Source organism: Heterodontus francisci, chromosome 1, assembly GCF_036365525.1.
Source record: "Heterodontus francisci isolate sHetFra1 chromosome 1, sHetFra1.hap1, whole genome shotgun sequence".
Taxonomy (NCBI): Eukaryota; Metazoa; Chordata; class Chondrichthyes; order Heterodontiformes; family Heterodontidae; genus Heterodontus; species Heterodontus francisci.
In genome coordinates, this window is record NC_090371.1 from 121408281 (window position 1) to 121432613 (window position 24333).

Consider the following 24333-nt stretch of genomic DNA (forward strand, 5'->3'; position numbering starts at 1 on the left):
TCTACAATTTTCAGTTGTTAAAAACTGAAGCTTAGCACCAATCTAATCATTGCTTTAAATTAGTAACTTTATCCTTGACCTTTTTCATCCAAAGCAGCAGGAGCTGGGATAAAGCAGCGGGAGAGGGAGATGAGATAAATCAGTGGGAGTGGGAGCAGGACTGGGATAAAGCAGCGGGTGAGGGAGCTGAGATAAATCAGTGGGAGTGGGAGCAGGAGCTGGGATAAAGCAGCGGGAGAGGGAGCTGGGATAAGGCAATGAGAGAGAGAGCTGGGATAAAGCTTCTATCCTTAAAGGATTAATGATTGTATCTATTTCCTTTTGCCAACAAGCAGTTATTAACATAAGCTGTATAGTTCACTTGAAACATCTTGTATGATTCTTATCTACACAAAGACAAACATACACAGTTACAAATATACAACACACACATATTCAGAGCAAGCATACAGTCCCCTCTATTCATATTTGAACTGGCACCTATTAAGTAATCAATGTCAAAATTCACAAATGTGATCTTCTTCCCTAGGTAGTGGTGATTAAGCTCCTGCAAACATCGGACAAAGGTATACTTGGAGGCTGTGCTGGAAGTTTCCCAGCCATAAACTTTATCAAAATGCATGTCAAAGTGTGGATTATCCTAAAAATTAAATTCAAAAGACAAATTAGCTATTTTTTCATTAATTAATCATTACTAACTTTTGAAGGAAAGCATGCAACATTGTTAACTAAATAAGATGTTTCGGGAACATTTCTGCAGTGCAAATGCATCATTTCTCTTTGTTCCTTTCTCCTAGGGAGGTTTCTGTTTTCTCCGAGTTCACCTTAAGAAAGGCTAACAGTACAATCATATTCTAACACCAACATTCTTTGTTCAGCTCTTTACAAATGTTGGAGCTGAATTTCCTCAGAAATTCTGCCAGTGTCCCGCCAGAGTTAGAGTGGCGACCAGCAAACCACACGGAAAATGGTGGAGATCAAATTGCACTAGTTCTCTGCCATTTCTGGGAACGAATTCTTGGCCTTTTAAAGGAGCAGAATCTCTGTTTGCCTCTTTCAAGGCAAATAACACCAAGAGGGCAAGAGGACTCCTTACATTGGGTGTTCCCACGACTTAGCCTCCATAGGGATCTGGCCTATCAGTGGATGACAGAATACCCAGTTAGAGAAGAGTATCAGCCTCTACATAGGCTGATGTGAGCCCCACTGGTGGGGACCGGGCTAGACAGAATCTTTTAAGAAAAACTTGTGTAGATCGGCCCCTTTTCTCAGGAAGTCAAGAGGAACAGGGACTGGGGTGTGAGGCAGTCTAGGAAACCTTAATGCAAATGATGTGCAGGCATCAAGATTTCCAGCTGTGATGAGTGCTGGAGATATGCCTGATGTGCTGCTTGCACTGCTTGTGCAGTGGTAATGAGATGCCCTCCCACTGATCTTGCAAACTCTGGCAAGTTAGCACTGGCAGGCACAATCCAGTCATGACAGCTAAGATTGCAACCCATAGATAGTTGACCCACCTGGCCGACAAGCAAACATTAAAAAAAAACTTTAAAAATTACACGTACCTGGGACATTTCTGGCCCCAATTCTGCTGCTGACAGAGTTCACCAATGGCTCTGGCACAGGTCATTACAGCTACGTTTCCAGTTAAAATTGCATAGAGGTTCAATGTCATAGAGTCATAGAGTTATACTGCACAGAAACAGGCCCTTTAGCCCATCGTGTCTGTGCCGGCCATCCAGCACCTAACTATTCTAATCCCATTTTCCAGCATTTGGCCCATAGCCTTGTATGCTATGGCGTTTCAAGTGCTCATCTAAATACTTCTTAAATGTTGTGAGGGTTCCTGCCTCTACCACCACTTCAGGCAGTGCGTTCCAGATTCCAACCACCCTCTGAGTGAAAAGATTTTTCCTCAAATCCCCTCTAAACCTCCTGCTCCTTATCTTAAATCTATGCCGCTGGTTATTGACCCCTCCGCTAAGGGAAAAAGTTTCTTCGAATCTAACCTATCATTGCCCCTCATAATTTTGTATACCTCAATCATGTCCCCCCTCAGCCTTCTCTGCTCTAACGAAAACAACCCTAGCCTTTTCAGTCTCTTTTCATAGCTGAAATGCTCCAGCCCAGGCAACATCCTGGGTGAATCTCCTCTGCACCCTCTCCAGTGCAATCACATCCTTCCTATAGTGTGGTGCCCAGAACTGTACACAGTACTCCAGCTGTGGTCTAACTAGCATTTTATACAGCTCCATCATAACCTCCTTGCTCTTATATTCTATGCCTTGGCGAATAAAGGCAAGTATTCCGTATGCCTTCCTAACCACCTTATTTACCTGTGCTGCTGCCTTTAGTGATCTATGGACAAGTACACCAAGGTCCCTCTGACCCTCTGCACTTCCTAGGGTCCTACTATCCATTGTAAATTCCCTTGCCTTGTTAGTCCTCCCAAAATGCATCACCTCACATTTCTCAGGATTAAATTCCATTTGCCACTGCTCCGCCCATCTTACCAGCACATCTATATCATCCTGTAATCTAAGGCTTTCCTCATTACTATTTATGACACCACCAATGTTCGTGTCATCTGCAAACTTACTGATAATACCTCCTATGTTCACGTCTAAATCATTAATGTACACTACAAACAGCAAGGGTCCCAGCACTGATCCCTGCGGTACACCACTGGTCACAGGCTTCCAATCGCAAAAACAACCCTCGACCATCACCCTCTGCCTCCTGCCACGAAGCCAATTTTGTATCCAATTTGCCAAATTGCCCTGGATCCCATGGGCTCTTACCTTCTTAACCAATCTCCCATCCGGGACCTCATCAAAAGCCTTACTGAAGTCCCCGTAGACTACATCAACTACTTTACCCTCATCTACACATTTAGTCACCGCCTTGAAAAATTCAATCAATTTAGTTAGACACGATTCCCCCCCTGACAAATCCAGGCTGCCAATCCCTAATTAATCCCTGCCTCTCCAAGTGGAGATTAATCCTGTCCCTCAGAAATTTTTCCAATAGTTTCCCTACCACTGATGTTAGACTCACTGGCCTGTAATTACCTGGTTTATCCCTGCTACCCTTCTTGAATAATCGTACCACATTCACTGCCCTCCAGTGCTCTGGCACCTCTCCTGTGGCCAGAGAGGATTTGAAAATTTATGTCAGAGCCCCTGCTATCTCCTCACTTGCATCACATAACAGCCTGGGATACATCTCATCTGGGCCTGGGGATTTATCCACTTTTAAGCCTGCTAAAACAGCTAATACTTCCTCCCTTTCAATGCTAATATGTTCAAGTATATCACAATCCCCCTCCCCCCTGATCACTACACCTACATCGTCCATAGTGAACACAGATGAAAAGTAATCATTTAAAATCTCACCTATGTCCTCCGAAAGTGCCTCTTTGGTCTCCAATGGGCCCTACTCTTTCCCTGGTTATCCTCTTGCCCTTAATATACTTAGAAAATGCCTTAGGATTTTCCTTTATCTGGCCCGCCAGTGTTTTTTTTATGTCTCCTCTTCGCTCTTCTAATTACTTTTTTAAGTACCCCCTACACCTTCTATACTCCTCTAGTGCCTCTGCTGTTTTCAGCACACTCTGAATTTGCCATGAGCCTCCTTTTTTTTCCTGATCCAATCCTCTATATCCCTTGACGTCCAGGGTTCCCTGGACTTGTTGGTCCTACCCTTCACCTTAACGGGTACATGTCGGCTCTAAACTCTCACTATTTCCTCTTTGAATGACTCCCACTGGTCTGATGTAGACTTTCCTACAAGTAGCTGCTCCCAGCCCACTTTGGCCAGATCCTATTTTATCATATTGAAATCGGCCTTCCCCCAATTCAGTACCTTTATTTCTGGTCCATCTTTGTCCTTTTCCATAATTACCTTAAATCTTACAGAGTTATGGTCACTATCCCCGAAATGCTTCCCCCACTGACACCTCTACCACTTGTCCAGCTTCATTCCCTAGGATTAGGCCCAGTGCGCCTTCTCTTGTAGGACTTTCTACGTACTGGCTCACAAAGCTCTCCTGTATGCATTTTAAGAATTCCGCCCCTTTAAGCCTTTTGCACGAAGACTATCTCAGTTGATATTGGGGAAGTTGAAATCCCATTCTATTATTACCCTATTATTTTTACACCTTTCTGGGATTTGCCTACATATCTGCTCCTCTATCTCTCTCTGACTGTTTGGAGGCCTGTAGTGATGTAATTTGTCCCTTAATTTTAATATTAGGATCTCCCTGACTTTGGTGGGTGACTTCAACATTCCCAAAAACCCACAAGTTAAGTGACAGCAGGCTTGAATGTATCTGGAATGTAGCAGAAAGTGCCTGATTGCTATTTCAACTCCTAACCTGCACTGCTCCGACTGGATGAGCAGGGTTAAAATCAGGATTTTCATGTGAAGGCATTGCCCCTCACGGCTTTTCATGCCGGATTTTGAGGGGGTTGGCGGGTGCAGAGGGGGTCAGCGGCTGACAGCAAACTGACAGCATTTGCTGTCATTACCCACCTGAAATTGACTGCAACTTCAGAATGTCAGAGAGGTGCAGGTTTATGCAAAAAGCCTGAAGTTGTGGTCTGTCATTCAGGGCTCTGAAACAGGCTGCACTGTGGACCACCCCACCCCCACCCCCACCTCCCCTGCCAGAGCCAGTAATCATTGAAATCAGTGAGAATTTCACCTTTCCTAGCCCCATATAGCCATTCAAAATCCCTTAAAAAGTTACACCTTGTTCAATATGGTGTAACTGAGTTTTTAATGGTGACATGTTTAATGACATTTGATGAACAACAGAACTTGCCTTGAAAAAATAATTGTATGATTGTGGCATGCTGTTAAATGGTTAATTAGTAGACTTTTTAAGCTAAATCTTTTAAATAATTTTTTAAAAAATTCTGAAGATTTTATTTTCTACCTGTACCGCACCCCATATATATGTCCCAATTTTTACTTTGCTCTATGTAAAAATTTTGAGATATGATTTTGTTTCAGTGCTTTTTGTTTCCTGCTTGTGTGTCTGTGAAAATCCTTTAATGTGATTGGCTGCTTGCTCAACCTGATGACATCATAGAGTCGGACAGCATAGAAACAGGCCCTTCGGCCCACTGCATCCATGCCAATCATAATGCCTATCTATACTAATCCCACCTGCCTGCATTAATTCCATATCCCTCTATGCCTTGCTCATTCAAGTACCCGTCCAGATGCCTCTTAATGTCGCTACTGTTCCTGCCTCCACCACCTCCTCAGGCAGCTTATTCCAGATACCCACTATTCTTTGTGTGAAAAATTTACCCCATTGAACCCTTTAAACCTCCTCCCTCTCACCTTAAATCTATGTCCTCTAGTTTTAGTCACCCCTACCATGGGAAACAGACTCTGGCTATCTAACCTAACTATGCCTCTCATAATTTTATCTACCTCTATCACGTCCCCTCTCACCCTCCTTCGCTCCAGGGAAAACAGACCCAGCCTATCCAATCTCTCTTTATAACTCAAGCCCTCCAAACCAGGCAACATCCTTGTGAATCTTTTCTGCACCATCTCTAGCTTAATCACATCTTTCCTGTAGTGCGGCGACCAGAACTGCACACAGTACTCCAAATGTGGCCTAACCAACGTTATGTACAACTGTAACATGACATCCCAACTCTTGTACTCAATGCCTCGGCCGATGAAGACAAGTATGCCATATGCGTTCTTTACCACCCTGTGTTGCCACTTTCAGGGAACTATGTTCTTGTACCCCAAGGTCTCTCTGCTCAACAACACTCCCCAGGGCCCTGCCATTCACTGTATTTGTCCTGCCCTAGTTTAACTTCCCAAAATGCATCACTTCGCACTTGTCTGCATTAAATTCCATTTGCCAATCCCTTGCCCACTTTCCCAGTTTGATCTATATCCTGTTGTAACCTTAGACAACCTTCTTCACTGTCCACCATATCACCAATTTTGGTGTCATCTGCAAACTTACTAATCATGCCCCCTACATTCACATCCAAGTCATTAATATATATGACAAACGACAGATGGCCCAGCACCGATCCCTGCGGCACACCACTGGTCACCGGCTTCCAATCTGAAAAACAACCCTCCACTACCACCCTCTGCCTCCTATCACCAAGCCAATTTTGTATCCAATAGGGTAGCTCACCCTGGATCCCATGTGTTCGAACCTTCTGGACCAGCCTACCATGCGGGACCTTGTCAAAGGTCTTGCTAAAGTCCATGTAGATAACGTCCATCGCCCTGCCCTCGTCAATCCTCTTGGTCACCTCCTCAAAAAACTCAATCAAACTCGTGAGACATGATTTCCCACGCACAAAGCCATGCTGACTATCCCTAATCAGACCTTGCCTTTCCAAATGCATATAAATCCTGTCTCTCAGAATCCCTTCCAATAACTTTCCCACCACTGATGTAAGGCTCACCAGCCTGTAGTTCCCTGGTTTATCTCTGCTGCCCTTCTTAAATAAAGGCACAACATTAGCTATCCTCCAGTCTCCCAGTATGTCACCCGTGGCTAATGATGATACAAAAATCTCTGCCAGGGCCCCAGCAATCTCCTCCCTTGCTTCCCATAGCATCCTAGGATACATCTGGTCAGGCCCTGGGGAATTATCCACCTAAATGCGCTTCAAAACCTCCAACACCTCCTCCTTTGTAATGTTGATATTCTCCAGGATATCGCTGTTCCCTCCCTTGAACTCACTTGCTTCCATGATCACTCCAACTCCACGTAGGGAATTCCCAGTATAGAATGCTACAATCAGTTGCAGTACCACTGCACGATGCTAGAGGTGAAATTCTCACCAGAGAGATCACTTGATCTCTCAGAGAGACTTACTTCATGGTCAACAGTGAGTGAGTGCCCTTGCTTTGCCACTAACCATAAACTCTGTGTCCTTGTATTTTATATCTCTAACCATGAAGGAAACAAAAGGAGTTCGAAGACAAAATTTTAGCAGAGAATTTCCAGAGAGAAAGTTCTGCTTGTCTGCCATAAAGCTGTTTTTCCGATGTTTGTGTGTCTCTTCAATTGAAGTTACGATGGATCAAAAAGGAAAATCCCTGAGGGAATTCACCCAATGTTTAAATCAGTGTCGAGAATTGGGAAAAAAAAGGAGTCATAACCTGATGCATGTACTTTATTTTATGTGAAATAAAGTAAATGTAGATTTTTAATGTCATTACAATAGAGTGGTGATATTGGGGGACTTTAATTACCCAAATATTGATTAGGATAATGTTACAGTAAAGGGTAAGGAGGGGGAGGAATTCCTAAATGTGTTCAAGAGAACATCCTTGACCAGTATGTTCTCAGTCCAACTCGGAAGGAGGTATTCCTGGATTTGGTACAGGAGAATGAGTTGGGCCAAGTGAACCAAAGCCAGGGCTCCTTGGATGATGAGGGAGATAAAGAATATAATGAAACAAAAAAAGAGGGTGTATGATGCATGTCAGGTGAATTATTAAAGTGAGAGTTAGGTTAAATCTTCTTCTTCTTCTCTTCTTTGGCCTCCTTGTCTCGAGAGACAATGGGTAAGCACCTGGAGGTGGTCAGTGGTTTGTGAAGCAACGCCTGGAGTGACTATAAAGTCCAATTCTAGAGTGACAGACTCTTCCACAGGTGCTGCAGATAAAATTGGTTGCCAGGGCTGTTACACAGTTGGCTCTCACCTTGTGCTTTTGTCTTTTTACCTGCCAACTGCTAAGTCTCTTTGTCTCGCCACACTTTAGCCCCGCCTTTATGGCTGTCCGCCAGCTCTGGCGATCACTGGCAACTGACTCCCACAACTTGTGATCAATGTCACAGGACTTCATGTTGCGTTTGCAGACGTCTTTGAAGCGGAGACATTGTCGGCCGTCAGTGCGCCATTTTCCCACACTCTCTTGGCCAGTCTGGACATAGCAGTGGAAGCCTTTCCCATGCGCTTGTTGATTTCTGCATCGAGAGACAGGTTACTGGTGATAGTTGAGCCTCAGTAGGTGAACTCTTGAACCACTTCCAGAGCGTGGTCGCCAATATTGATGGATGGAGCATGTCTGATGTCCTGTCCCTTGATGTTCGTTTTCTTGAGGCTGATGGTTAGGCCAAATTCGTTGCAGGCAGCCGCAATCCTGTCGATGAGTCTCTGCAGACACTCTTCAGTGTGGGATACTAATGCAGCATCGTCAGCAAAGAGGAGTTCCCTGATGAGGACTTTCCATACTTTGGTCTTCGCTCTTAGACGGGCAAGGTTGAACAACCTGCCATCTGATCTTGTGTGGAGGAAAATTCCTTCTTCTGAAGACTTGAATGCATGTGAGAGCAGCAGGGAAAAGAAGATCCCAAACTGTGTAGGTGTGAGAACACAGCCCTGCTTCACGCCACTCAGGATAGGAAAGGGGTCTGATGAGGCGCCGCTATGTTGAATTGTGCCTTTCATATTGTTATGGAATGAGGTGATGATACTTAGCAGCTTTGGTGGACATCCGATCTTTGCGAGTAGTCTGAAGAGACCACGTCTGCTGACGAGGTCAAAGGCTTTCGTCAGATCAATGAAAGCAATGTAGAGGGGCATCTGTTGTTCTCGGCATTTCTCCTGTAGTTGGCGAAGGAAAAACAGCATGTCAATGGTGGATCTCTCCGCTCGAAAGCCACACTGTGCCTCAGGGTAGACATGCTCAGCCAGCTTCTGGAGCCTGTTTAAAGCGACTTGAGCAAAGACTTTCCCCACTAAGCTGAGCAGGGAGATTCCACAGTACTTGTTGCAGTCACCGAGGTCACCCTTGTTCTTATAGAGGGTGATGATATTGGCATCGCGCATGTTCTGTGGTACTGCTCCCTCGTCCCAGCACAGGCAAAGCAGTTCGTAGAGTGCTGAAAGTATAGCAGGCTTGGCACTCTTAATTATTTCAGGGGTAATGCCGTCCTTCCCAGGGGCTTTTCCACTGGCTAGAGAATCAACGGCATCACTGAGTTCCGATTTTGTTGGCTGTTCGTCCAGCTCATCCATGGCAGGCAGAGACTGGGCTGCATTGAGGGCAGTCTCAGTGACAACATTTTCCCTGGAGCACAGTTCTAGGTAGTGCTCCACCCAGGTGGGGATGTGGTAGGAATATGGAATTAGTGTAGGATTAGTATAAATGGGTCGGCACAGACTCGGTGGGCCGAAGGGCCTGTTTCAGTGCTGTATCTCTAAACTAAACTAAACTACAACTGTTGAGTTGTGGGCACCATACTTGCTTCTACTTCAACTCACTAGTCATGGGAACTGGGAAATCAGCCGGCTCCCACACTTTGGGCTTGTGAGGGGGTGGTTGGTAATCTTGGGAGGCAGCATTTATGGGCAGACATCTCCTTCTTCAGTTACACTATAATTGCCAGAGCTATCAGATGTTTCATTAGTATTGTCTGGAACGCTCTCTAAACTCCTCTGCCTCAATTCCTCTTTTCTTACCTTTAAAAACCCCCTTAAACCATATCTTTCAGATTGGTTTTTAGTCACATCTCCCAACTCTTCCACTGTGCTCCACTGTTTCTTCTCTGTGAAGCTTTGGATTATCTTCTAAATTGACGGGGCAATAAAAATGAAAGTTGCTGTTGTTGGAACTGCTAGAATTCATAACCCCTGTTCCTCCTGCTCCAGCTCCACTGTGATACATCTGTCACTGATCACCATAGATGTGGTCTTAGGTAGGAATGATCTCTCCAAGTGAATGATCCCCAACCCAAGGGTTTGAATGGAGTCAGAGGGGCAAGCAGTTGTCTCACTCCACTATTACTCCTCCCCAAATAGGAGAATCCCGCCCTGTTGTCAAGACTTGTTTGATGGAAACACAGATTGGAGAATCACTGCAAAATTGTGAGTGCTATGAATTGGACATACTGACCTCTGTGCCTAATTCTTGCATCTTGCAAAATTTACCCTTAGTCATTCACCAAAATGGAGGAAAATGTTAGCTTGAAGTATGAGACCCAACACATACAGGTTATATAGCAGCATTGATAGAGATCTGAAAACAGGACAGTTAAAGTAGAGTAGATAACTCTTAATGATCATTATTACATTGTGGTACAGTATTAGATGCAACATTTTCTAACTTATGAATGAATTTCCAATGTTTTTCCACACATGCAAAGGCTAAAGCTTGATAAATGTAATACACCAGAAATAGCAAAATGAACTTGTGATAAAGAGTCAGTGAATATTGTCTGTTGCAAAAAGAAATAGAAAACACAATACAGCTCAAATCCATTTGGTTAGCTACTTACTTGGTCTGCTTCTTTTCCATCCACAAGCTTAAGATCTTCAAGGTACCATGTATTAATTTTTTCAAATTGTTCATTTTGACTCGAAGTTACGTTTTTCACGAATGTGATTTGCACCTCTTTGCAATTTGTTACTAAAATGAAAAGATGGTGCATATAGAATTTTTAAAAAGTGAAGCAGACATGGTAAAAAGAAGTAAAAACAAAAAATGCTGGAACTTCTCCGCAGGTCTGGCAGCATCTGTGGAGAGAGGAAGAGAGTTACTGTTTCAGGTCGATGACCTTTCATCAGAACCCGAGCATCCGCAGTATTTTGCTGCGATAAAAAGTAGCATCATGTTATTAAACTCATCTTATAAAATATCAAACCATGAACTAGATATTCCTAATCAAAAATGTATTTTATCGCAAAGTTTTTCCCTCAGTTTACCAAAAAGAAAGAAAAATATTTTGGTTCCATGTAAATTTTGCTTTTAAACTGTCTGTAGGCAAAAGACTTTAAATCGTGGGATGTTTCAAACTAGAAAAAAAAGGATAACGTATTGCTCTAAAATTTTCCATAAGATGGTAAGAACTTCAAACTATGGATTAACAATTTAGATGTTTTTTAATGGTCTGTATTGTGACTGATTGGAAAGTTCTTTTTTTTTGCTTTTTTTTTGGAGATTACTTATCTTGCAGTCAAAACATATGAAAAGGATTGAATACAGAAATTTTCAATATTTCAGTGAAGCATTTCTTTTTAATACGGACAGTCAGAGGGTGTTTATGGAATCCAAAACTCTCATGTTTCATTGATAGCTGATGACTCTTGCTGAAAAGTGGCACCTAGGTCAGCATCTGGATTGGGTTTGGCTTTGATGTTGACCAATTTAAGAGCCAACTACAGTCAGTATTTAAGCTCAGGCAATTGGGCAAGGGGAGTGGTCCTTATGGAACAATAGTCCAGCTTGAGTCAGTATTTTCAAAAGAAAGGAGAATCTTTGGAGAGGGAATACATTTTTAACTTAATATCTGAGCCACGAAGTGCACATTCTATTTATAGTTTGAGGCTAATATTTATGTACTTGTACTGCAGACTGTCCAACATAGTCACATCATGTTTAAATTATAGCGCAAAAGGAATTAACTAGATGAAAAACTAATGTTTACAAACTACACAGTTCTAGATTTAAAGGGAATCCACATATTTAAAAGGTAAGGAGAAGTAGATAGATAGTGTGTTTGAGGCGATGGGACAGGTAGAACAAGAGGGGACCCATATAAATTGAGGAATTGTGTGAAGTTGGATGTTGGGAAGTTTTCCTTTTCACAGAAGGTGCAACATTTTCCCCAGGAGGTAGTAAAGACTGATTCTTTAAAATGTTATGATCCCCATGGAGACCAACACACCAAAACAATCAAATCTACAATTGACCCCAATTTAGGAAACAAAAAAACAAAAGGGACATGATTTCACTTTTATAAGTTTTACTTTAACTCTCAAACTTCAACCAACAGAAATTAAACATGAACAGTTGATATATATACCTTAAAGGTTACACATTAATTATCAGGTGCAAAGATAGCCCTTACGAATCTTCTGAGCATTCCTATCAGCAAGAGGGCGCCGAACAGTCCCAAAGTACATCAAAATCAGAAACTTCCTCAGGTAGTTTTCCAAGTCCTGTCCTCCAGAATGCAGATACAAAAGTAATTTTTAAAAAATTCATTCATGGGATGTGGGCATCGGTGGCTAGGCCTCCATTTATTGCCCATCCCTAATTGCCCTTGAGAAGGTGGTGGTGAGCTGTCTTCTTGAACCGCTGCAGTCCCGTTAATAGCGAGCGATGCAATCTTCCGTTTAATAGTTTGTTCTTCTTGCCTCTCAAACAACCTCATCATCCTGATGGTGTAGTTCCACTGATAACTCTAAGTCACCAATGACAACTGGTGTAAGTCATATTCGCCAATGGTTAGCTCTCAGAGTTCAGGCTCCTCTGCTTGCAGCGAAAACAGTCACAGCTTGCAGCCTGTTTCAATTCCAAGCAGCTTCTCTGGAACCACAACATCCTACTGCTTGATTCCACACAGCAGAGCAGAAAACTGAGCCTTGAATATCCCTAGTCACACCTTCCTCACATGACTGTGTGACCTGTACTTTAAAACTGGTTAGGACCAGCCTTGTTTTCCCAGAACTCAAACTTTTAGTTTCATTTCCAGTAAATGACTGTCAGAAAAAAAAACACTAGCTTTGAATCCAAAGTCACAGCACCCAACAGTCCCTTCAACATGTCAGCTGTATAGATTGCACACGAGGACGCCATCACAATAATCTTTCAAGAAGGCACTATTTTAACTTCTAGAAAAAGAGCTGTCTTCTGTATATGAATGATAAGAATGAATCATGCTGGAAAATAATTGATAAGATTTACAGTCTCCTATGGCTTGCCTAATTGCCCATGTGGGGTTGAACAGGAATTTCTTTCAGATGTTACGACCAGGTGAGAAAGGTTTCTAGGGGTCGTTTTCAGCCTTTACCGAGTCTTACTTTAACAGGATTTAATTTTAAACACAGTGTTTTGAGCTCCCCCTTGGTGAATCCTTGTTCACCGCTTTCCAATTATAAGGCAAAGAAATGAGCACAAACAGGTTTTCTTAGGTTTAAAGAACGAAAGTGAAATTTATTAAAATTAAAAACTCTAATTCAGTTAACGCTTACGGATACATGCCGTGCCCCACGTTAGCATGCATACGCGATAAGCACATGCAAATAGAGACAGAAAAGTGAAGAAGAAAATATAAAGTGGAACAGTTTGAGGCAATCTCTGCGGAGGGTTTTTTGTTACTGTGCTTCGAGCTTGCTGTAGAGTCCTTTTGTAGGTTGCTCTTGCTTTTCATTGGGATCCAGTATTCTTCTTAAACCTTGTTCACTGTAGGAGACTTTTCTCTCTTGGGGTTCATGTGTCTTCAATGGATTCCAAAGCTGGTGAGAAAGAGATGAGAGCAGACAGGAGAAGTTGCGGCGAGCCACCCATGAGAGGTATTTTCACTCCAGCAGCAAACAACTTTCTGTGTTCAAATTCTCTGTGGCCAATTTAAAACTTTCAGTTCAAAACTCTGCAACAGCCAGTTAGTCATGTGACTAAACTGGTTTGACCATGTCTTCTGTGTATTGGGAGCAGGGACTGGCTCCTTTGTTCCAACACTGTCTGTTCGTATGAAAAAGTGTCTTTCTGGCGAGGGGCCTGGCAATTCCTTGTGATAGGCCCTCTTTTCTTCCCAGCAACAATTTGAAGTTTAACGTCCATGTGGTGAAATTAATGTGCCTCATTCTTGGCAGGTGGGGGCCTGTATGACACAGAAGACAACTGAATTAGTTGTAGGACACTGAACGTATATGGTAGGAATGTGGGATTCGTGTAGGATTAGTATAAATGGGTGGTTGATGGTCGGCACAGACTCGGTGGGCCGAAGGGCCTGTTTCAGTGCTGTATCTCTAATCTAATCTAATCTTTCACATGAGGTGGAGAAAAGGAGGTTTGGAATATGGGGATTAAATGATCCATGGGAGGTGAGGCTGGTAAATTGGGTGAACGATTAGCTTGCTAAATTTTCAGTCTTTGATTTTGATGATCAAAAAAAAAAATCAAGAGGGAAGGGAGACTGGTGTGCTGACCTGTGCATCTGATCTGCCCTTTCATTCAGCAGGCTTCCATACCAGGAGGAATATTTTGTAAAGTTTACCCATATGTACATTAGTGCTTTTCTGCTTTGTTCCAACAAAGTTTAGTCAAGGTAAAGGCTATTGCCTAGAAACTCAGGTGAGTGCAGAGATCAATCCCTGCTCCTGAATCGTGAGGCCCACGGTATGCCCAACATTGGTCCTCATTATCTTTGAACCGGTGAACTGTGGAAACTAACAGGCATCTTGCTGCTGAAGTGGAATGGAAGATTGGACCGCTGTGATCCCAGCATTGGCCCTCAGTTAAGAGGCTAATGGGGTCCAGGAAGAGGGGGAGACTAGGAAGGGAGCGACCAGGTAGAAGGTAACAGTGGAGAACTGGGTCCAGAGGTAACAGTGAAGAGGGAGTGGAGGTAACTGTGGCCTCAGGGGAGTGTCACACCCACACAATTCGAACTTCTGAACTATAAAATGAACTTATGAAGTAAACCTGAAATGGACACTTTTCTTGTAAACAAAATGGAGTAAGAGGTCAGGTGACCCTTCCTTTCCTGCCAATATACAAAGAACTACAAAAAGCCCGAGTTAATTTTCATGTCTGGTCAAGTTTTGGAGACGACATTCAAATACAAATGACCTTTCTGTACACATCCCTGAAAAATCATTAAAGTGCAAATGGTCTTTTCTGTGGAAATGGCTGCTTCTCTCCAACTGATTGAAATTTGAGTTTGGAGTCAAACAATCTGCGACAGTACTGTTAACCCAAAAAATGAGTGTGAAAAGAACCTACTTTATCAAGGTCAGATGAGGATGAATGATACCTGAACTCCATTGTCTAACAATGGCCTCACCATCAGACACCATTTATGAGGACAATGGAAAGAGAAACTATGGTCAGATGACAAACAAGGTTTCTGATAAGGAGCTTTAATGAAGGTATGTTTTGGGCAGACAAAGGAGATTCATCTGTCCCGTTGAAGAGAAGGGACCCTGCCTAAGATTACCAGCTTTGAACTACATGTAGGCAGTAACTGGAGTTTGGTTTTAAGCTCCCGACATGAGAAATTGTATCAGGATTGCACCATTGCCCTTTGGCTAGAATATAACAGGAGCAGTCTGCATCAGTACATCCATCTTTCTGAACTTCCCAAGTCTTTTGTCAGTGAACAATGGAAAAGAATACAGGCCTGCACTGTCTTTACCCTGGGGAAAATCATCAAACCTAACGCATATTATTTTTATAATCTTTATCTTTTCTTGAGTGTATATGTACCTGCATGAGTCAGACAGTGGGTGTTGTTGCGTATATTTTTTGTGTTGTATGATAAACACTTATTTTTCTTTTAAACTTATGAGAAAACCTATCATTTCTCTATTCTTGGTAATTAAAGCACTGAGGCTAAAAAAAAACACCTTTTTAAAAAAAATCTGTCTTCTCAGTTGAGAGGTGAAAAAGGGAGAGCCATCCCTATCATCTCTCACCTGTTCATAGCAGGAGGTAGTGGTGAATGTGAGGGCAGCAGCTTTTTTTTTATTTCCAAAATATACTTTATTCATAAAAATCTGCAAAAATTACATTGCCAAACAGTTTCAAACAGCACCAAAAAATACAAACATTGCAAGGGAGATCAGTTTCCTTCTATACTATCATGAGTTTCTTCACAACCCTTCCATTTCACTATTGTCATGCCAATTACAGTTTCACATTTACAGCAAATGAAAATATCAACGATACAGTTCGAGGGGTTTCCCATGGATCCAGCCCCTCAGTTCAGCTTGGTGGGGGTCCTTACACTGTGGTCTTTCTGATTGAGCCTTTGCTGCAGCTGCCCCAAGCTTTAGTGCGTCCCTCAGCACGTAGTCCTGGACCTTGGAATGTGCCAGTCTGCAACATTCGGTGGTGGACAACTCTTTGTGCTGGAAGACCAGCAAGTTTCGGGCAGACCAAAGGGCGTCTTTCACCGAATTGATAGTCCTCCAGCAGCAGTTGATGTTTGTCTCGGTGTGCGTCCCTGGGAACAGCCCGTAGAGCACAGACTCCTGTGTTACAGAGCTGCTTGGGATGAACCTCGACAAAAACCACTGCATCTCTTTCCACACCTGCTTTGCAAAGACACATTCCAGGAGGAGGTGGGCGACCGTCTCTTCCCCACCACAGCCAAAGCGGGGGCACTGTGCGGAGGGGGCAAGACTTCGGGTGTGCATGAAGGATCTGACGGGAAGGGCCCTTCTCACCACCAGCCAAGCTACGTCTTGGTGCTTGTTTGAAAGTTCTGGTGATGAGGCATTCCGCCAAATGACTTTGACGGTCTGCTCGGGGAACCATCCGACAGCATCCACCGTCTCCTTTTCCCGTAGGCACTTGAGGACATTCCGTGCAGACCACTGCCTGATGGACTGGTGGTCAAAGGTGTTTTCCGGCAGAAACTGCTCCACGAAGGATAGGTGGTACGGCACGGCCCAACTGCATGGAGCGTTCCGCGGCAATGTGGCCAAGCCCATCCTTCGCAACACCGGGGACAGATAGAACCTCAGCACGTAGTGACACTTGGAGTTTGCATACTGGAGGTCTGTGAGGGCAGCAGCAATCAGAGGAAGGAGGTATGGGCAGGGGGTGGGTGTTGGGGAAGCACTGGCCAGAAGCAGCCAGCTCCTTGCAGCTCCACATTCAGGTAAGTATATTTTAAGAGCTTACCTTGTTGTTTGTGGCCTAACAGGCGGTCCCTTTAAGGGCTGCATTTAGATCTGTTTTTTCTGAGTACAGCTAGTGTTTGCTGCCTCAGGGCAAATCAATCTTGCAGAAAGGATCTCAAACAGGCATTAAGGCCCTTATTTGGATATGCAAAAGCCGAATGCCTGTTTCAGGCATGGGCACTGTGCACTGATTTTTTGACCTATATATGATGAAACAGAAAAAAAAGAGGGTGTATGTTGCATGTCAGGTGAATTCTTCAAGTGAGAACCAGGCCAAATACATTAAGTTGAGAGGGGAGGTGAAAAGGAAAATAAGACGGGCAAAGAGAGAATATGAGAATAGAATGGCAGTCAACATAAAAGGGAACCCAAAAATCTTCTACTGGCATGTAAATAGTAAATGGGTAGTCGAGGTGGAGTGAGGCTTATTAGGGACAAAGAGGGTAATATATGCTTAGAGGCACAGGGCAAGGCTAGAATACTTAATGAGTACTTATATCTCTGTTTACTAAGGAAGAGGACTCTGACAAAATATTGGTAGAAGCGGAGAGAGTAGACATAATGGATAGGGTAAAAGTTTAGAGGGAGGAGGTACTGGAAAGATTGGCTATGCTTAGAGTAGATAAGTCATCTCTTCCAGATGGCTTGCATCCCAGTTGCTAAAGAAAGTAGGGGTGAAGATAGTGGAAGGGCTTGCCATAATCTTCCAATCTTCCCGAGACATGGGGGGCGGTGCCAGAGGATTGGACAGTGGCAAATGTGACACCCTTATTCAAGAAAGGGTGTAAGATCAGTCCTCGCAACTACAGGCTGGTTAGTTTAACATCAGTGGTAAGGTTTTAGAAACAATAATCAGGAAAAAAAAATCAACAGACACTTGGAAAGGTTTGAGTTAATTAAGGAGAACCAGCACAGATTTGTAAAAGACAGATCATGCTTGACTAATCTAATTGAATTTTTTGATGAAGTAACAGAGAAGGTTGATGAAGTGAATGAGGTGGATGTTGTCTATATGGATTTTAAGAAAGAATTTGATAAAGTACCACATAAAAGGCTGGTTAACAAAATTGAGGCTCATGGAATAGGAGGGTCAGTATCCAATTGGATACGAAACTGGCTTAAGGACAGAAAACAACGAGTCATGGCATATGCTTGTTTTTCAGACAGGAGGGTGATAGATAGTGGTGTTCCCCAAGGGTCAGTGCTAGGATCTTGGAATATAGAGTAGAATCTCAAAATTTGCCAATGATACCATACTTGGAGGAAAGGCAAGCAGTGAGAATATGAATTGCCTGCAACAGGATATAGATAGGCTAGCAGAATGGGCAGACAAATGGCAGATGGAATTTAATACAGATGAGTGTGAGGTGATGTATTTTGGCAGAAGGGATAGGGTGAGCCAATATTGACTTGATGGTGCAGTTCTTAAGAGTGTGCAGTAACAGAGGACCTGGGGGTGCATGTGCATAGATCTTTGAAGGTGGCAGGACGTATCGGGAGAGTGATTAGCAAAGCATATGGGATCTTGGGCTGCATAAATAGAGGCATAGAGTACAAAAGCAGGAAAGTTATGATGAACCTTTATAAAGCTCTGGTTAAGACCCAACTAGAGCATTGCACCCAGTTCTGGTCACTGCACTTTAGGAAGGATGTGAGAGTCATTGAGAGGGTGCAGAGGAAATTTACCAGAATGGTTCCAGGGATGAGGGATTTTTGTTACAAGGTTAGGTTGGAAAAGCTGAGTTGTTTTCCCTAGAGCAAAGGAGGTAGCGGGGAGATTTGATAGAGATGTACAAGATTATGACAGGATTAGATAAGTGAGGCAAGGAAAAACTGTTCCCATTAATTGATGGTACAAAGGCTAGGGGATACAGGTTGAAGGTTTTAGAAAAGAGATGCAGTGGGAATAGGAGGAACTTCTTTTTTTAAAATGCAGCGGGTGGTAATGGTCTGAAACTCTCTGCCCGCGAGGGTGGTGGAAGTGGAGACTATCAATGATTTCAAAAGGAAATTGGATGGGCACTTGAAGGATATAAAATTGCAGGGCGAAGGGGATTGAGCAGGGAAGTGGGACTGACTGGACTGCTCTGTGGAGAGCTGGCATGGACTCAGTGGGACCAAATGCCATAAATGACTCCATGACTCTACAGTGGATGGTGCATTTTCGGCTTGTAAAACGGGCTCTTTATTTCCCACCTGCCATAGTGGATGCTTCGGAGGCCGTTTAGTGTCTGAAAAATAGGCACTGTGCGGCTGAATTTCTAGGCCACAGAATCTGATAGGGATCGATTTTTTAGTCTTTACTGTCTGGGCATAGAAACATAGAAAATAGGAGCAGGAGTAAGCCATTCAGTCCTTCGAGCCTGCTCCGCCATTCATTATGATCATGGCTGATCATCCAACTCAGTAATCTGTTCCTGCTTTCGCCCCATAGCCTTTGATCCCTTTAAATCCAAGAGCTATATCTAACTCCTTCTTGAAAACATACAATGTTTTGACCTCAACTGCTTTCTGTGGTAGCCAATTCCACAGGCTCACCACTCTCTGGGTGAAGAAATTTCTCCTCATTTCAGTCCTGAATGGTTTACCCCATATCCTTACACTATGACCTCTGGTTCTGGACTCCCCCACCATCGGGAACATCCTTCCTGCATCTACCCTGTCAAGTCCTGTTAGAATTTTATAGGTTTCTATGAGATCTCCCCTCAGTCTTTTGAACTCCAGCGAATATAATCCTAACCGACTCAATCTCTCCTCATACGTCAGTCCTGCCATCCCAGGAATCAGTCTGGTAAACCTTTGCTGCACTCCCTCTATAACAAGAACATCCTTCCTCAGAAAGGGAGACCAAAACTGCGCACAATATTCCAGGTGTCGCCTCACCAAGGCCGTGTATAATTGCAGTAAGACATCCCTGCTCTTGTACTTGAATCCTCTCGCTATGAAGGCCAACATACCATTTGCCTTTTTTACCGCCTGTTGGACCTGCATGCTTACCTTCAGCGACTGGTGCACGAGAACACCCAGGTCTCGCTGCATATTCCCCTCTCTCAGTTTATAGCCGTTCAGATAATAATCTGCCTTCCTGTTTTTGCTACCAAAGTGGATAACCTCACATTTATCTACATTATACTGCATCTGCCATGCATTTGCCCACTCACTCAACTTGTCCAAATCACCCTAAAGCCTCTCTGCATCCACCTCACAACTCACCCTCCCACCCAGTTTTGTGTCATCTGCAAATTTGGAGATATTACATTTAGTTCCCTCATCTAAATCTTTAATATATATTATGAATAGCTGCAGTCTAGCACCTACCCCACGAGTCACTCCCTGCCATTTGGAAAAAGACCCATTTATCCCTACTCTTTCTTTCCTGTCTGCCAACCAATTTTCTATCCATTGCAATACACCACCCCCAATCCCATGCGCTTTAATTTTACACGCTAATCTCTTATGTGGGACTTTGTTGAAAGCCTTCTGAAAGTCCAAATAAACCACATCCACTGGCTCCTCCTCATCAACTCTACTAGTTACATCCTCGAAGAATTCTAGTAGATTTGTCAAGCATGATTTCCCTTTTGTAAATCCATGCTGACTCTATCCAATTCTACCACTGTTCTCCAAGTGCTCTGCTATAAAATCTTTGATAATGGACTCTAGAATTTTCCCCACTACCGACGTCAGGCTGACTGGTCTATAATTCCCTGCTTTCTCTCTACCTCCCTTTTTAAATAGTGGGGTTACATTAGCTACCCTCCAATCTGTAGGAATTGTTCCAGAGTCTATAGAATCTTGGAAGATGACCACCAATGCATCTACTATTTCTAGGGCCACTTCCTTAAGTACTCTGGGATGCAGACCATCAGGCCCTGGGGATTTATCGGCCTTCAATCCCATCAATTTCCCCAACACCATTTCTCTACTAATACTGATTTCCTTCAGTTCGTCTCTCTCACTAAACCCTGTGTTCCCCAACATTTCTGGTATGATATTTGTGTCCTCCTTTGTGAAGACAGAACCAAAGTATGCATTTAGTTGGTCAGCCATTTCTTTGTTCCCCATAATAAATTCCCCGGTTTCTGACTGTAAGGGATCTACATTTATCTGCCCTCATCTTTTTCTCTTCACATACCTATAGAAACTTTTAGAGTCAGTTTTTATGTTCCCTGCAAGCTTGCTCTCGTACTCTTATTTTTCCCTTCTTACTCAATCCCTTGGTCCTCCTTTGCTGAATTCTAAACTGCTTCCAATCCTCAGGTCTGTTGTTTTTTCTGGTGAATTTATATGCCTCTTCCTTGGATCTAATGCTATCTCTAATTTCCCTTGTAAGCCATGGTTTGGCTTCCTTTCCCGTTTTACTTTTGTTCAGACCTGAATAAAGCATCACCTAGGCAGAGTGCAGAGAGGAAAAGTGGATGCGGAGGCTTGCCTTGCCTGTAATGGAGCTCGGCCAATTTTACTTCCATTTGGGCTTTGTTATGGGGATGCAATCCATCCCTATTCCATCCAGGCAATAAATTCAAATCTATACCCAAAGTATAAATGCATGAATATGAGGAATGGTTAAAGAAAAATCAATCAATAATCACAAAGCAAACAGATATTTATATTGAGTTTCATACGTACAAAAACCACTTTGATATAATTTTTTTTGCTGCTTTTCTGAATTAGTAAAAATTCTGCATTTAATACAGCATACCAATCAGGAGAACCTGAGCTGATTTTTCTTCACCTGCGTAGCCCAGTAAAGTGGGGCTAATGGTGGTGCTTTGTTAGACGTTTCAAATCTGCCCCACTATTCTCTTGGAGACTGAAGTGCTACGTACTCCCATAAAGTGTCCATGCATCTTATATTCATTAGTGTGCCATTAATGCCCAATATCTGATTCTCCAAAGACACAACCCAAAGTTGTAACAATAGCCCCACTGTGAACTGAACTAGATATTGTGTGTTCGCTCATACTTTTATATGCAGTTATCCAATCTTTCATTGGACGGATTGATAAACACTTCAGTGTGATAAGACCTAATGTGAATCAGTATTCTGCTTTATTTTACAGACAGCAAATGAACAGACAAATAGAAATAGTTAAAAAAAATCCCACTTCTTCACTCAATCTCACGCATCTCTTCAAAGGATGGGATAAAACATTTGGGCTGGATTTTGCAGTGCCAGTAGTGGTGATGCATTCAGCATTTGTCGTGCTGGGATGTCGGAGAGGCCCTGCAATGCCCAGAGGCTGATGTGCACTATAGTGCACAAATCCAGAGGTTGCAGTGGGTCAACCAACGCTACTCCCAAGGGTTCGCTACTTCAAACAGCAAGTATGGAATCAGCACCAATTTGGGCTCGCTGCCCACTAATTCTGAAATAATTACACTTTGAAATTTGGGGGGCCCTCCTTTCAATTCATGAATACTTAATGAGGATGCCTGCACCATTTTTAAAATCATGAAAACTTCTAAAAATCTGATAAATTTTGTAAAAAGTAAAATTGGAACACCTAGATCCCTCTGCACCTTGGAATTCTGCAGTCGTTCTCCATTTAAGTAATCCTCTGCTTTTTTATTCTTCCTGCCAAAGTGAACAACCTCACATTTTCTCAAATTATGCAGAATTTCTTCAAATCCAGGAGGCAACAGTACAACTTGATGCAGGAACTCTTTAAAGATGCAGGGATTCTTCAAAGAGGGAGAGTGATATCAGCTGGCAGGTCAGTAAACAACCTTCTTTCTGTCCTTGGCCAAACACCCACTGGCTTTTTTTAAACAGTTCAAAATGAAACTATAACCTTTCCAGAGGTAAGTCATATGACAACCATAAATCTTGGTCTGCCATTCCCTTGTAAACATCCTTTTCAGAGTCACAAGCACAAACCCCCTGCTGGGTTATTTGCCAACAAATGCTTTCCAGTAAGATTTGTTTCCTGGTCAACCTTCTGTTAACCTCCCTTTTATGAAAAACATCCAAAGTTCAGCTTCTTCAGGATTCCAGCATCCATGGAATCCCTTTCAGTTTTAAAAATATAGTTTCACAAGTTTTAACAAAAAATGGAAACCTTCGTAACAATATATTTACTGTCATGTTTCAAACTGTTTGTTAAAGCTTTGCATCTTTATTGACTAGGCCTCGGTTGTAACAATATGCTCTGAGTAAAAAGAAAAGACTTGCATTTACGTAATACCTTTCATGACCTCAGGATCTCTCAAAGCACTTTACAGCTAATTAAGTAATTTTTGAAGTGTAGTCACTGTAATAATGTCGGAAACACAGCTGCCAATTGGCACACAACAAGATCCCACAAATAGCAATGAGATAATGACCAGATAATCTGTTTTACTGATGTTGATTGAGGGAGAGCTCCCCATTTCCTTTTCAAAACAGTTCCATGGGATCTTTTGCATTCATCTGAAAGGGCGGACATGACCTCAGTTTAATGTCTTATCCAGTACAGCTTTCCTCCGTTTTGCACTGATGTGTCAGCCTAGATTATGTGCTCAAGTCTCTGGAGTGGGGCTACAACCCACAACCTTCTGACTGAGAGGTAAGAGTTCTATTGAAGAGCCACAGCAAATGGCAGAACAGGACTACATTTAACTTAATAGTAGCGTTTTTAATTTAAGTTACACCAACATCCTTCCATAGTAACATAGCCAGTAATTGCAAAATGTGGCATGCTTCTACCTATACCACAGCTGACTAAACACCTCACTGAACACCTAGAACCGACTTTCAAGCACTTTTAATAATAAAATACATTTCTTGAAATGTACTTTTTGCATCTTGGTGGTTTAGCAAAAATGCAGTTAGAGACAAATAAAACAATTCCAGATGTTACACAAAATAGCTTCTGGTGGTTGCTGAGAGAATTCGCCTGGATATTAATAGTGCCCAACCAATGCTGAAATGCTGCAGCTGCTGATTACAGAAAAGTGACTGAACTAATAGAAAAAAAAAAGCCACTGTCCCAATGAGGCGAATATTAGAGACTTAACAGTTCAAGAAAGTCATAAACTAAATAATAGGAAACAGATCACATTCATAATAAAACCTGAAAATTCAGTGCTCCACTTTGGGAGTAGCTGCAGCCACAATAATTATAAAGCAGATGATTAATTAGGAATGGAGCAATCTATTATAATAGAGGGTTCTTTGTTTAAATTCCACTCAAACATTAAACGGTTAGCTTCTGTTTCAATGAATTTGATAATTTAACCATGTCCTATTTCTTAAGACAAATTATTTTGTGATTGAATTAAATTAGCATTTATTCTTTTGTAGTTTGCCTAAAATGTATTTACAATTTACAGAGATAATGAGGTCAGTATAGTACTGTATATAAGTACTGACGTTACCTGAACTGCAAAGGTAATACCTTTCATCTTCCTGCGTAGCTGTCATTACTTCAATCACAGCAAATAAACGTTCTCCATTTGGACAAAATATCTTCTTCTTTAGTGCTTTTCTGAGTAATGCTGCCATTTCCTTAAGCAGACTTTCAGATGTGGAACATTTGGCAAACTTACTTCATTCACTGTACCTGAACACAAATCATAAGCTATCATGTATACAATCTGCATAACGAGAACGAAGTGATGTTTCTATGGATTTAAACACCAGGTCACACAAAACATCATTGGATTGCAGTTTCAATCAAAATTCCAGCCAGATTGTTCCCCAGCGAAATATCGA

General features: G+C 42.6%; 1 protein-coding gene across 1 annotated transcript; it reads right to left on the bottom strand.

Annotated features, from left to right (window-relative positions):
- Positions 1–382: 382 nt before the first annotated feature.
- On the bottom strand, positions 383–24123 carry exoc1l (exocyst complex component 1 like). The gene is made up of 3 exons (XM_068057174.1): positions 23997–24123; positions 10283–10413; positions 383–640 (listed from the first exon to the last, which is right to left on the bottom strand). The coding sequence occupies exons 1-3, from the start codon at positions 24121–24123 to the stop codon at positions 383–385; spliced, it is 516 nt and encodes a 171-aa protein (XP_067913275.1).
- Positions 24124–24333: the final 210 nt, after the last annotated feature.